Source organism: Miscanthus floridulus, chromosome 14, assembly GCF_019320115.1.
Source record: "Miscanthus floridulus cultivar M001 chromosome 14, ASM1932011v1, whole genome shotgun sequence".
Lineage (NCBI taxonomy): Eukaryota > Viridiplantae > Streptophyta > Magnoliopsida > Poales > Poaceae > Miscanthus > Miscanthus floridulus.
The window spans coordinates 8,395,349-8,408,523 of record NC_089593.1 but is presented as its reverse complement, the minus strand read 5'-3'; the positions used below and the strand labels follow the sequence as shown (position 1 = coordinate 8,408,523).

At 44.4% G+C, this 13,175-nt stretch overlaps 1 protein-coding gene across 1 annotated transcript; it reads left to right on the top strand.

The window, feature by feature from the left end:
• Nucleotides 1-1,073: 1,073 nt before the first annotated feature.
• Nucleotides 1,074-3,611, top strand: LOC136505317 (monothiol glutaredoxin-S12, chloroplastic-like). The gene is made up of 2 exons (XM_066500470.1): nt 1,074-1,496; nt 2,656-3,611. Exons 1-2 carry the CDS (start codon nt 1,134-1,136, stop codon nt 3,160-3,162), a joined length of 870 nt encoding a protein of 289 aa, XP_066356567.1. The 5' UTR covers nt 1,074-1,133; the 3' UTR covers nt 3,163-3,611.
• The last annotated feature ends 9,564 nt before the right edge of the window (nt 3,612-13,175 follow it).

The following is a 13,175-nucleotide window of genomic DNA, read 5'->3' as shown; positions in this document are numbered from 1 at the left end:
TTCACTAACACCTGTGGGCTTAAACACTAAAGCCCACTACACAACTTAAATGCTCAATCACCAGTTCGATAATGGGCTTTAGTGTTTAATGACCACTATATTAAAACCGGTGATTGGGCTTAAACACTTTCATCTATATGAGTTTAATGATCTATCCCATATAGATTCTAGCAATCTCCAACTAGATCTTAAATACTCAATTTTAAGATTTTTTCTTCTCCTGCTACTGTTTATGTATCGACATTTTGTGGCAGAGATAGTTAAGTTATACTTCCGCTAGAGTTTCAATTTACACCAATAATACACAACTTGACTATGCCTTGAAGTGCAAAATTTGAGTGAATGAGTTTTAGTGAAAGTCATAACTAGCTAACAATAGGCTACCCCCGTGGGCGGAACATATATGCACTATTTTTTGGTCTCTTCATAAGCTTACCGTAGGCCAACCAAGTCTCATAAACTGCGATGTTTAACAAATAATGTTCATATTTGTGTGTCCTTTCAAGAATGGTACATAGGACAACATCTTTGCTTATTAAAGCCAACAAAATACATTAAGGAATTTAGCAAACCTACCCTAAGGGCCGGTTTGGATGGATACCGTAAAAGTCTGCCTAGGCAAACAGTGGCACCCCAGTCATCTAATTTTGGACGCCTATGTTGCCTGGTCAGACAATGCATGCCAAGCTTCCATCGAAACAAATCCTAAATCTTTGAGAGTATTGACCTTCACTTAGAAGGAAAGGGATGGAAATTACTCTCCTTAGTCAACCATTAGCTTGTTTTTGAAGCATGGATCTTGTAATTCTAAGCACGAATTACACAGAACATCTTGTAATTCTGAGCAGAAACAGTATTCCTAACTCTCTGTTGCTGCACCATGTCGATTCAGAACCGGAAGAAAAATAAATAAAATAACAAAAGTTCAGAACAGGCCACAAAGACTGTATTTGCAGATGGGTCTAGCAGGCCAGCAGGTCGGCCTGGGCCTGCCTGTAACCAGCAGACAGCAGAAACGGGCCTCTTGTTATGGGCCGAAACAAAGCTCACATCCTATCCGACTGACAGAACACCACCACCACTCGCCGCCGACGCAAAGCAGAGCAGACGCCCCACCGTCGAAGCATCCCCCCATGGCCATGGCTTCCACCGCCACCGCCGCTGCTTCTCCCCGCCTCGCCTTCCCTCTCCTCTCCGCATCAGCCTCCTCATCGTCGTCCTCCAATACCCTTCGTTTCCCTCACCGTCGCAGCCGTGCCTCCCGCTCTCTCGCCGTCGCCGCCTTCAAGAAGCTCTCCGAGGCGTCCCCCGTGCCCATCCCTCAGGAGCCTACCCAGCCCCTGGTCGACGAGGACACTCTGCCCTCCAAGCCCGGGGTCTACGGCGTCTACGACCCCGCCGGGGAGCTGCAGTTCGTCGGAATTTCGCGTAACGTCAGGGCCAGCGTCGAGGGCCACCGCCGGAAGGTCCCCGCCAACCTCTGCGCCTCCGTCAAGGTACGGCATCGACTAAGCTGTCTAAGCATGCATCATCATATTATTACACTTTACAGTATATGCTCCTATGTATTTATGCTCACAGTTACATTACTTTAGCCTCGCTTTGGGACTAAACCAGCAGTTGCCTTTGAGCTTGGGTATCGGGGATCGTTAATTGGGGCAAACTGATACATGTTAATTTGCGCCACTGAGGAAGAAATGGTTTAAGTGTCTGTTGTTTCTCACTTTTGTTGGTGGCCGATAGGAGGGACAAAAGGGCACCAGTTTTTGTAGCTTCGAATAGTCGATATGCTTACCTTCTCCATTCTCCCAAAGTCCCAATCAACAATATTTTCATTGATTGGCCATTGTATAAACATCTCTAGCTAGTATCAGTCGGTCTATACTTTGCTTGATGTTGGAGTTTGCATTTCTCATTCGGTATGCTCGCTTACTTTCTTTCTCACCGAAAGAAAATATGCTTACCTACTTCATTCTCCCCCATCTGCAGTAAGATGGAACCCAGTAATGTATTCTTGTTTCAGCGATCCATGAGCCTTGTTCTGGTTGACAGAACATGACGTTCAACGTACTGTCTGCAAAACAATATGTGCATATTGGTAGCTGATTTAGTATTTAGCATTGTATTTTTCATTCTAACCTCTGTAACTGATTAGCTTTTATTAGGACGGTAGCCAGTAGGTATGATATTACATTATTCACAAGCCCCTTCTTTATAGCAGCTTTGTGGACTTTAAATTCCTTATTGCTTCTATAGCATGTTAGCAACTATGGGGCCTGCTCATGCAAGATCATGAATCTGGATATGTCTTCATATGATGTTTTAATGCCAAAGGATCTGCTGAAATAACATAAATTCAGGTCAAAGTTTTAGCTAGTGGTTGTTCTACCCCATCCTGTGTCCCGTTTTAGTCAGTTCTGTGAATTGAAGTTGTTATAACAGCCTTTCTGAATATTGCCCTGGTTCTCCTGGGGCCTTAAAGACTTCGACACTCCTGCTGCCTTAACTCCTCTTTTGCTTCATTACTTTTGTATTTACTGGTACAATATTCTTCTGCACAAACTAAATCTGTCAAAAGGAAAAAAATAATTTCTACCTTTTGCATGTTTATTAGTACTTGAATATCTGATTGCACTGACATTATGACATGTGCAGGTTGCAGTATCAGACGAGGAGACACCAGATCGAGCTGCCCTTAATAATGCCTGGAAATCATGGATGGAAGAACATATAGAGGCCACTGGCAAGGCGCCACCAGGGAATGTTGCAGGAAACTACACCTGGGTTGGTGCCCCCCAGAGGCCTCCAGACTTGCGGTTGACGCCTGGACGCCATGTCCAGCTGACTGTTCCACTAGAACAGTTGATAGACCGGTTGGTGAAAGAGAACAGAGTGGTAGCCTTCATCAAAGGATCAAGGAGTGCTCCCCAGTGCGGATTCTCACAAAGGGTGGTGGGTATCTTGGAAGCTCATGGAGTGGACTTCGTTACTGTTGATGTGCTTGATGAGGAGCACAACCATGGGCTAAGGGAGACCCTGAAGACGTACAGCAACTGGCCGACGTTCCCTCAGATTTTCATTGGAGGGGAGCTCGTGGGAGGCTGTGATATTATTTCATCCATGGCTGAAAAAGGGGAGCTTGCTGCCCTATTTCAGAAATAGGTGCTGGATGATTAAGTTGCTTTTCATCCATTTTGACTCTTTTACCGAAGAATAACGTCAAAGCTTGTTTTGTACCCCTTACTGTCTGTGCAACTACAAGCATACTTGGGTGGCTGTAAGAAAAAATTATTTGGCCCAAGACAATGGTCATTTGGAGTTTCATGAGCGCTACTGAGGTGATATATCTGGTTATTCCTGAGAGGAGATTCAGAGTTGGGGCCTTTTTTTTTTGGTCATTGCTTCAGATCATGTACATGAAAAAGTTGTAGGCTTGTGTGTTCATGCCATACAGTATGCTGTATACACAATGATTACAGGTTAATGCAAGACTTGTTTTTGGTACAGTAATATTTTTTAAGTAGAAAAAACTGGATTGTAAGATGAAACTAGGGAAGGTGAAGTTGTGGTTTTCAAGCACGCTGGAGAACTGCAATGTAATAAGTTGCTGATGTCTATGCTCCTTTGGAGCTGTACTAGTTTAGTTTTCCTCTTCTTTTTGCATTAACCCTTTTTTTTTGGGGTGGGGGGGTGGGACTAGCAGTTCGTTATAGGTTTGATCAAGTATGTTGGCCAAAGGTTCTTGGATAGTTTTCTTGAAATCATGAACTGTACAGGCACTTGAAATCATGAACTGTACAGGCAATAAATAGGGAGGGAAAGAACCTTGCGTGTCCTGTTCTAATTCATAGATTTCGTTGTTTTATTAATTGTTGTATGACACTATCAGAAGCTTTATGTTTAGCTTGTAAAAGGAGGTCATTTCTGGAGAAAGGAAGTCTCAGCTGTGCATCCAAGAAAGGTAAGAAGTGATTTGACGAGTCCGGTACTCTTGACGCGTCGTTACTCCTGCACGGATCATATCATAGCACAATGAAGTGCATTTCGCTGTCATTTCTTTAATTTTCTCTCTCAGAAGAAAAAATGTGAAAATAAGCCCAACACAGTTGCTTTTTCTAGTGGTCCGATCCATTGCTTGCATTGGTTTCTTATGCGTAGCATGCATCTCCAGCGAAAAGTTATCTGTTGCTTTCGGCAAAGAAATAAAACGTTGTTCTGACCTGCCCTGTCCGGCCGGGGGAACCGTACGTCGTGTGCATATATATGCACGCACGCAAAAAAGAATTCAAATCAACAGGGAAAACACTATTTGGTCGGTGGAGTATATATGAAATATATTCCGCCAACAATGCAGTGCCGTCCAAGAATAAGTTCCATCCATTCAGGCTTTGTGAAGCTTAATTTGTTATATATAAATATATATGTCTTGAGTACGTCTGGTTGAATTATTACGTACAGATTCCAGCTTATAGCTTTCTCACTAGCCAGCCACTCTCTTTGAAGCGTGCTTAATCTGTTAAGAGTTTGAGACTAGAAAAAAATGGCTTAAACCATCTTTAGGTCCTGTTTGGATCCCATAATCTAAAGTGTAGCCATTAAATTTTAAACCACTTTAACTCTTGAGGATCCAAACAAGAAGTCTAAAGTTTAACCAATCTCATTAAAAACTTTAGATCATACAAGTGAGTCTTAGTTTTAGCTGACTAAACTTTAGACCTAAGAATTCAAACAGACAATAAGTTAACCCACAGAAAGCACGACAACTCATACGAGCAACAACGTGTGTGCAGTTGCTTGGTAAACTATAACCCTCTCGCTGTCCTCTCACAAATAATAGAAAAAATTGTACGTGGCTCCCTCCGTTTATTGGAAGTGTGTCATTCTCACTTATCAAAAAATCAAATATTTTTTTAACTTTGGCTAAATATATACATAAGATTATTAATATTTTTATAATAAACTTATGTGGAGATTAAAAAATATTGCTCATATTTTATACAGATATAGGTAAACTTAAAAAAATTTAACCTGCACACAACCGTAGGTGACCTTTTCGAGCACTGGCATATCATAGGACTCATATATATGGACACCTATACCGGCCGCACGCTCAAATACATGTGAGACTTTTTGAGAAATCTTAAAACACATCAACAGAGCCACGCACTCGCGCACACCATGCATCCACACACACGTGCTTGGTTCCCTCTGGGGATTGATCCCAAGACCGGAAATGGTGGGAGTTCTCCGCGACGGGAGGAGCTACCACTACACCGTGAACGCGTTGACTAGGCGACTTTCTTTTAAGACGGAGGAAATATTTGGATGACATATGAGTCGCCAATGTGTACCAACGTACTAACCATGTATGTACTTATTGATGAAAGGACAGGAAAGGGTAGCACAAAATATATGGAAGGCGAGAGCTAGAGTGCAAAGAAATAGTTTTTTAGGGCAGACGATATCAATGGGAATTAAATAATTTAATTATAAATGTTTAGCCAAAATGATTATTCCTAAAGATATCATCTGAACACGACCCAAGCCCTGACCTGCTCGAACCCTAGCCCTTGGCACCCGCAACGCTGCCGCAGCCGGCCACCGCCCCGACGCCCTCCTCCCCCACCTCCTACTCCTCCCGTCCCAGCCCTGACTCCGCTCATCACCAGCGTGAGGGAGCCGCCGCCACTGCACACGTCGAGCGCCGTCAGCGCCAATCTGCCGTCGAGGCCGGCTGATGCCGCCGCGGCCACCCTACACCCGGGCTCGGCCGGATTTGGGGCCCCACGGCGGCCAGCCACTACCCGCCCGCCTGCGGAGGCCGATGCAGGGTAGCATGAGGCTCAATCACCACCGTCGCTCATCGAGGACCTCGGAGGAGACCACTAGCAGGAAACCACCGCCACGACGGCCACCTCCTCCATTAGCACCCTATCGATCCCTCCGCCACCGGGGCCAGCCGCGGCCAGCACGCTGCAGTGGGTGGGGACCAGATCTGCGTCGGATGGCGGCCCATCGAGCCCCCGCCCCTCCTCGCTCTCGTTGGATGCGGCTCCCTGCCCTTCTTCGCTCTCACCGGATGAGGCTCCATTCTACCCAAGTTGCTCCTCCGGGGGGGCGCACGAAGCGACACCAGTGGGAAGACGAAGCATCCGACGACGACCACCCTGCAACCTACCTAGAGGCCCCTCGTCGCCTAGCAAAACCGGTAACTGCGTCCCCACCGGGTGTCCAAAGTCGTTCAATCATGGTTCTAGGCCGTTGAAAGGTCATTTGTTTGGTTTTAGTAATTGAGTGACAACCTAGGCAGACTAATGCGTTTAATTATGAGATACACAGGTGATTAGTCCACAGGTACACTTGTGTGAGCAACTCATGTCATGATGGTAAAGATGGCTTGGATTTGTTGCAAGGCTCACACATGTGATGAAGGAGCTCATTGCATATGAAACATGACACTGGATCATGTGACTAAGGCGGAGAAGATCAAGACAAGACTTGGCTTGATGGACTGGTTGCAAGTGTGAAGGGCAAGTTGAGTGATGACTTGGCATCGATGGACCGACGCAACGGTGAAGAGCAAGTGAGGTCAAGATCGATGAACCAATATGGTCATGTGATGATATGAAGTGGATCATATTATTTGTGATTGGTTGGTGCTTGTATTGCATCAACATTGGAGGAGATGGAATAATGGAATGCGCAAGTCAAAGGTATATTTGTAGGGCATTCATTTCACCGGTCATAGGTGTGTAGAGAAGTTTATGACCGGGTTTAGGATAGATGGCCGTACTATCAAGAGGGGCAAACTTGTTTGCATATTGGTCATCTAGTGTCACCCGAGTGATCTAACTTTGCATTGTTACTAGGATCGAGTGGCGTAGTGAATTAAGTGACTAATCCTTTGAAAAATGGTTGTGAAAATGCTAACATACGTGCACTAGTGGTGAGACACTTTGGTGTTGGCACATGGAAGCAAGGGTGTAGTGATCGCGCTTGAAAAGGAAAGAAACAATGGTGTCGGACCCTGGCTTAGGAGGCGTCGGAGTCTGCCTGGCTGACGAGAGTGTTTATGTGGACGTGACACGTGGTAGTGTCGGACTCTCCTTGGGTCCGACAGTGGGCGTTGGACCGGGGTCCGACCCAATAACACGTTCTGGATCCTCTCGGTGTGATTTTGTCGAGCGTCGGACTCTAGGCGTCGGCTGGTCCGACGGTCATTCCTGGCTAGGTCCGATGGTGGTGATCAACGCGCGACTAAGCGCTGCTAGGCGGCAATGGTCGATTTGATTTGAATGGCACGCGTGGCAGCGTAGAGTGGCCATGGCAGGGCATCGGACCCTGCGTCGCACGGTCCGACCGCCCCGCACAGCCGAGTCCGACGGTCACTTATGTGACTATTGATGAAAGTTATCATTCATTATAAACTTCAATATAACTTGAAATAATGCATGAAAATGATCACCAACATAGACTTAGGGGGTTAAACTGACAATTTCCACGAGTTTTGGTGAATCTGTGTTTTCAGCAGGGTTATTTCAGAAAACCGTCAAAGGGGGATCAAAACATCAAATTAAATTGTGCTTATCTACGGTGAAAACTACTTGTGGTAGAACCGCATAATCCAATGTCCTCCCAAGAGTACTTAACTTCCATTAGACATTGATTACTCAAGCGAGAACACTAAACTATGCAGTTCTATCGAGCACACCCTAAGGGAGAACTCAAAACTCCACATTTTTCCATCAGGATCATAAATGAGAGGATAAAGCTTACAATATTTTTAGCCATTTTTTACATCACTAAATACAACAGTTGAATGATACATAATATAATTACATCAGCAGAATAAATCATGTGATCAGAGTTTCAGTGGGTAGGAAAAATTGATTTAATGGCAAGTTGAAGCAGCAGTATGATGGACCTTTATAAACATGGAATGGTAACATATTATAAGTCTTTTCTTTGTAAAACATTTAGTGAGGGTTTTAAATAAACACTACGATCGCAGCGTGAAAGGAATCATCTCTGAACCCACCAGGAGGGCTCCACACACAAGTTAACTCAACCGTACCTATCACCTGCAACAGGGTATAACAAAGCCTGAGTACTCAATTGTACTCAGCAAGACTTACCCGATAGGAGTAAAATAAAAGACTTCAAGGATATGCATGGCTTATTTGGTTTGTTGGTTTATTGTATTTGCAAGAAGCATTACTAATAGTGCATCCTTATGTTCAAAGTTTTTAACAGTTATTTTTAGTTAATTAGCTCATCATTATAGGTAAGCACCTATGCTACTTTCAAGCATGTGGTAAGCAATCAGAACCATTTATCTTCTTCCATGTTTCAGTTCTTACTATGATGCTAGACCATAGCCAAGTCGGTACCATTTCAAAAGAAACGACGATTCGCGAACCAATGTATCCTAGCTGGGTACCCCAAAACACACGCCCCATTTTTACCCTAGGCATAAACGAGACCAACTCACTCCACTCCTGTCGAGGGGTCCAGGTCCTGTCCAAACTTGGACTCCAAGCCCCCACACTAGAGACCCGATCTCAGTATGGTACTTAGACCTCCATATTTCTCCACCTCCAATCAATTGGTCTGGAAAGAGCCAGAACCCACGATAAGAGCGCAACGAGCCTTCTCGCTCCCATAAGCAAGTATGTGCTCAGGATAATAAGTTTGTGACCTGACTATCATCCACAACAACGGATAGTCCTCAACTGATAGAGGCGAAACAAATGCAACCCGAGCCTCGCTCGAATGCCTAATCAAGTCTAGATCCAAAGTACCATTCCACCCGGTCCAGTTATCATCATGATATATATATTCCATATGATATTAATATGATAATAACAACAATAATATCTTTTCTATCTCTTGCGAGTGACAGGTAATCACTCGACTTCTACCAGAATCCTTAAGCATAGCAATCTATACGATCCTGACATACTAGTAGGACTCATAGGATAAGGATATATATATGCAAGTGGGTTTCATTCAACTCCTTAAAACTTAGTGCACAAACATAAGATAAAGTGCGGAATAATAGGGGTTGTGCACCGGGGCTTGCCTAGTAAAATATAACCAAAGGTTAGCATTTCATCGTGGTGACATGATCATCAAGGCACCATCTTTTTCGCTACTGTAAGTGATTCCACGATCCATCTTCGTTCCTATTATATGCATGGATGCAACGCAGAGAAGCAATTAACCAACGACAATTGCAACTCTTATCATACGATTATGCCTCTCAAGCTAACGAGCTAGCTCTAATGACTAACGTACTAGGCTTCATATCCACTTATCTTATACGGCGTTATTTTCCCACAGGTGTTTTAGTTATACAATCCCAATGCGTATCCTTATTTCATTTTATTGATTTAATATATATCCGAACTAGGGCTCAATAGCTATCTTAGCAAACTAATTATTCTAGAGCTACAAAAATTACAGTGAGCCTATAATAATACTAGGAACTTTATTGTAAAATTTCTAGAATTAACACTAGCACAGGTTAATCATAAAAATTTATACAAGTTCATACTTTAATAATATTAAAGCATGTTATATTATTTAGAGCAACCTTGAAATATTTTAGAGCTGTGTGAACCAAACACACTAACAGATAGATTATGATTTTAGGAACCTAACAAAATTAGTTTCACATTTTTTTGGTCAACTACACAAATTTATATTGAATTTACATGTTTACCTTAGAAACTAAATTAGAAAATGCTTTAGGAAAAGAAAAGGGCCAGCGGCAACCAATTCGGCCCGGCAGCCCAGCGACCCAGGCGCGAGGTGCGGCGGTGCACGCGTTGCGATGACCCAGCATGGCCTAAGGCTAGAAGAGCCCACGCACACAGCGCAAATTGCAGAAAGGACCCCTCCATTTAGATTAAACACGCACTGCGATGCCGCACTATTTCCTCAGCCTTAAGCTTTGCGAAAACCACCCCAAAAGAAGTCGCCTTCTCACTAAGTCAGTCCCCAACGCGGCGGCCGACGGCGCGGCGGCCGACGGCGAACCACGGTTGCCCCGAGCAAAAGGGACCTGTTCAGGCCAAACTACAGGACCGACCACCACCTATGGTTCAGACGGCGACAATGGGCAGCGGTGGGATACTAGGAGGTGCCCTAGGATACGCTACAGCGATAGACGGTGGTTCATGGTGATGATGCAACCGTTTTAGTGAACGAGGAGAGCGGAAAGAGAAAAGAAGTGGTGCACGAGCACCAGTGTCATACCACTAGAGCAGCCAATGCGTTGATGAGGATGGAGAGGCCCTGTGTGGTGCTAGCCACGTGCGAGCGACGGAGGTGGCATCATACCGAGATGGGCATGGTCGCATCAGCTCACCTCTAGCAGGACCTTCAGTGAAGCTAGGGCGAGCACTAGCACCAGGGGGTTAAGATGAGTCTATAGCTGACTTGAATTGAACTAAGACCAAGCATATAGACTTACCCCCAAAACATGCCATACTACGGCGGCGAGATGACCGGCGACGACAAAACACCGATTTGGTCGACAACAAGGCACGTCTACGCCTTGGTGAGGGTTGGCTGCTAGCGATCCTCCAATCCTAGTTGTTGGAGCACTGAATCGAGGTGGGGTATCATGAACCACGCGTGTAAGCTTGCAAAGCGGCCCTGTTCTATTGGCGGTAAGGCAGACAGGGCAGCGGCTTCAAAGCTCAGATAACCTCGACCAAGGCTACGTTAAATGAGCGGGAGCATCCTCATGGTGAGGCTTAGAGGGAGCATGCCATGGAGTGCTAAGATGGGACCGCTCGGTCTTGGCAGGGCGCGGACGGCGACAGTGGAACAATGGTCATGCGGGAAAGGCATTGACACCGCGACAAAGGGTAGCAACGCGATAGAACAGCGGATGCAGACAATGACTTGGCGGTAGATGGATCAAGTGGTGAGACGGGTGCCACATTAGTCATGAAGCAGCTATCGTGGCATCGGCTTGGCCTACGGATGGCCGTTCCGGCAGTGCGCACGCGACGGCCACGCCGTAGCAGCCCTGTGGCATAGTCCAGGCCCGTAGAGGCGGCCGAGGGCAATCTCATCTCGATGCACGGCCAACATCCCGCAAGGCCAGCCACGGGCACGACCATGGCCAAGAACGACTAGGTAGCAGCAGCAGTGCGCGCATGGTGACTGTAGACATGGGCCGCACAACGACAAGCGGTGACGTACATGGATTTTAAAGCGAAGCAAAAGCTGCTGATTAACTCGACTAAGGTTCAACCAGTTCCACTAACCTAAATCCAACCATTACCAACTATCTTGCAGAGCAATCGCCATGACCAGAGAGCAATTAGATAAGTCGCTAAAAGAGTGCCAACATAGACTCGTCACTAAAGTACTGGTTCACGAGAAGGACGCTAACGACATGGTTCACAGCGTGTTCCAACGTAGTTTGGGCAATTTTTAAGAGGGCAACGCAACACCCAACACCACTATGACCTATACCATGCTCAAGGGCTCACTTATAGGCAATCAACAATACGAAAACATAAAGTAGTGTTTAAACAATTTAGTTTGGATTTGAATGCCAAAATGCCATTGTCTACTTCCATTCAGTCTTAGAAAGTCAAAAGTTCAGCTTGAACTAAACATCCATTAACACTTTTGCCACAATTTTTAAAATGTCTAAACTTTATTAACTTCAATCAACAAGTATTTCACACAATAGTCCATACTTCATACTAACCCATAGGAGCAAAACATTTAAGCACACTTTAATGATTTTGCTCAATATAATTCGCCAAAAATGGTACTTTAAACATAAATTCAAGTGTTTGCCGACTTAATGAAAAAGGCTTATCTTAATTTCATATTTGATCTTTGAGCTCTCAAGAACACTAATTAACAACATTTGTTTTTCTAAAATTAAAGTTGCATTTTCAACTACACCACTTGCTCACCATCTTTACATAAGCACTATATACAAGTTATATTTCATTTTTGTTTATAGAAATTGCTTTTCGTGCCAAACAATTAAAACTACTTATTCTATTTTCTTGTTAGGATTTTCATTAGCACTTTTACACACTAAGTAAATTAACTTGGTTATTTATTTGATTTCTCTCAACTACAAAAGTGAGTCACACATGATTGTTTATCATCCCATGTGTGTTTTAATTTTTTTAAACTCAAGAACTTGTTTTGCTAATTCCTCCTAGGCCTTAACCTAGGTGCCTAGCAAGCTCGTAACATCAGGGGTGCTATACTACTCTAAAAGGTTTCAGAGGACTCCAAAAGCCATATCACCGAAGCAGAGGGCGAGAGGATGACAGGTGGGGCCACCTAGCCCCACCTACAGGCTGTCTGGCACATGTGGGCCCCACCTATTAGCCCCATTGCTACGTCGGTTCTCCACCACCTTAAGGATTGCAATCCCGCTGTTCTTTATGTTGATTTGATCTAAGGCCTCATGTTGGACGCTCTGGCCTATATAATCAGCCCCTGCCCCCCCTCCAGAGCATGCTGCCATAAGTCAAATTTAGACCAGAAATTAGGGTTTCCAGAGAGAAGAGAATAGAGCTCCAATTCTTCAAGTTTCTAGTATAGGCTAGCTAGCAAGGTTGAAGTAGAGTTTGGGTTATTGCTCAGAATTCTAGATTCACAATCTGGAGACTGGTATATCCATTGTATCCCTCTTATTTTATGACTTTGTGCTACTTCAATATTATGTTGCTATTTATTATGTTCCTAGTTTGCTCTAGTTATATGCATGATATAATTATGATTGATGATGAATTTATGCATATGTACGCAAAGCTCTTAGCTCAGTACGCGAGTGAGTTAAGTGGTCGACATTATGTAAGCATAGTGCTTAGATATTGTTTGCCTGTGGATGCATTCTGCACTCTGGGTCATGTGGTAGATCGTGGATGTGACACTCCCTTTGAGTCCTTTGTAGTCCGCTCCCCGTTTGTAGAGCAAGTAGAACACGGTTGCAAAGGGAGACAAGCTCTGTTCTTGATCTTCCTTAGTAATATTCCTTATATGTAGATCCAAAGTTAGTTATACTATAGATGAGAGTGTATATACTTGGGTGTACAAAAGACTTAGTAAATAATGAATGACTTAGCAATCTTTTGCTCTTAACGAATCTCCTGCTTAGTTCGTACTACATTTTATGAGTCTAT

Coding starts and splice junctions, on each gene's coding strand:
- LOC136505317 (XM_066500470.1), top strand. CDS start 1,134: ATGGCCATGGCTTCCACCGCCACCGCCGCTGCTTCTCCCCGCCTCGCC. Junction 1,497..2,655: donor ACCTCTGCGCCTCCGTCAAG/GTACGGCATCGA, acceptor TGACATGTGCAG/GTTGCAGTATCAGACGAGGA.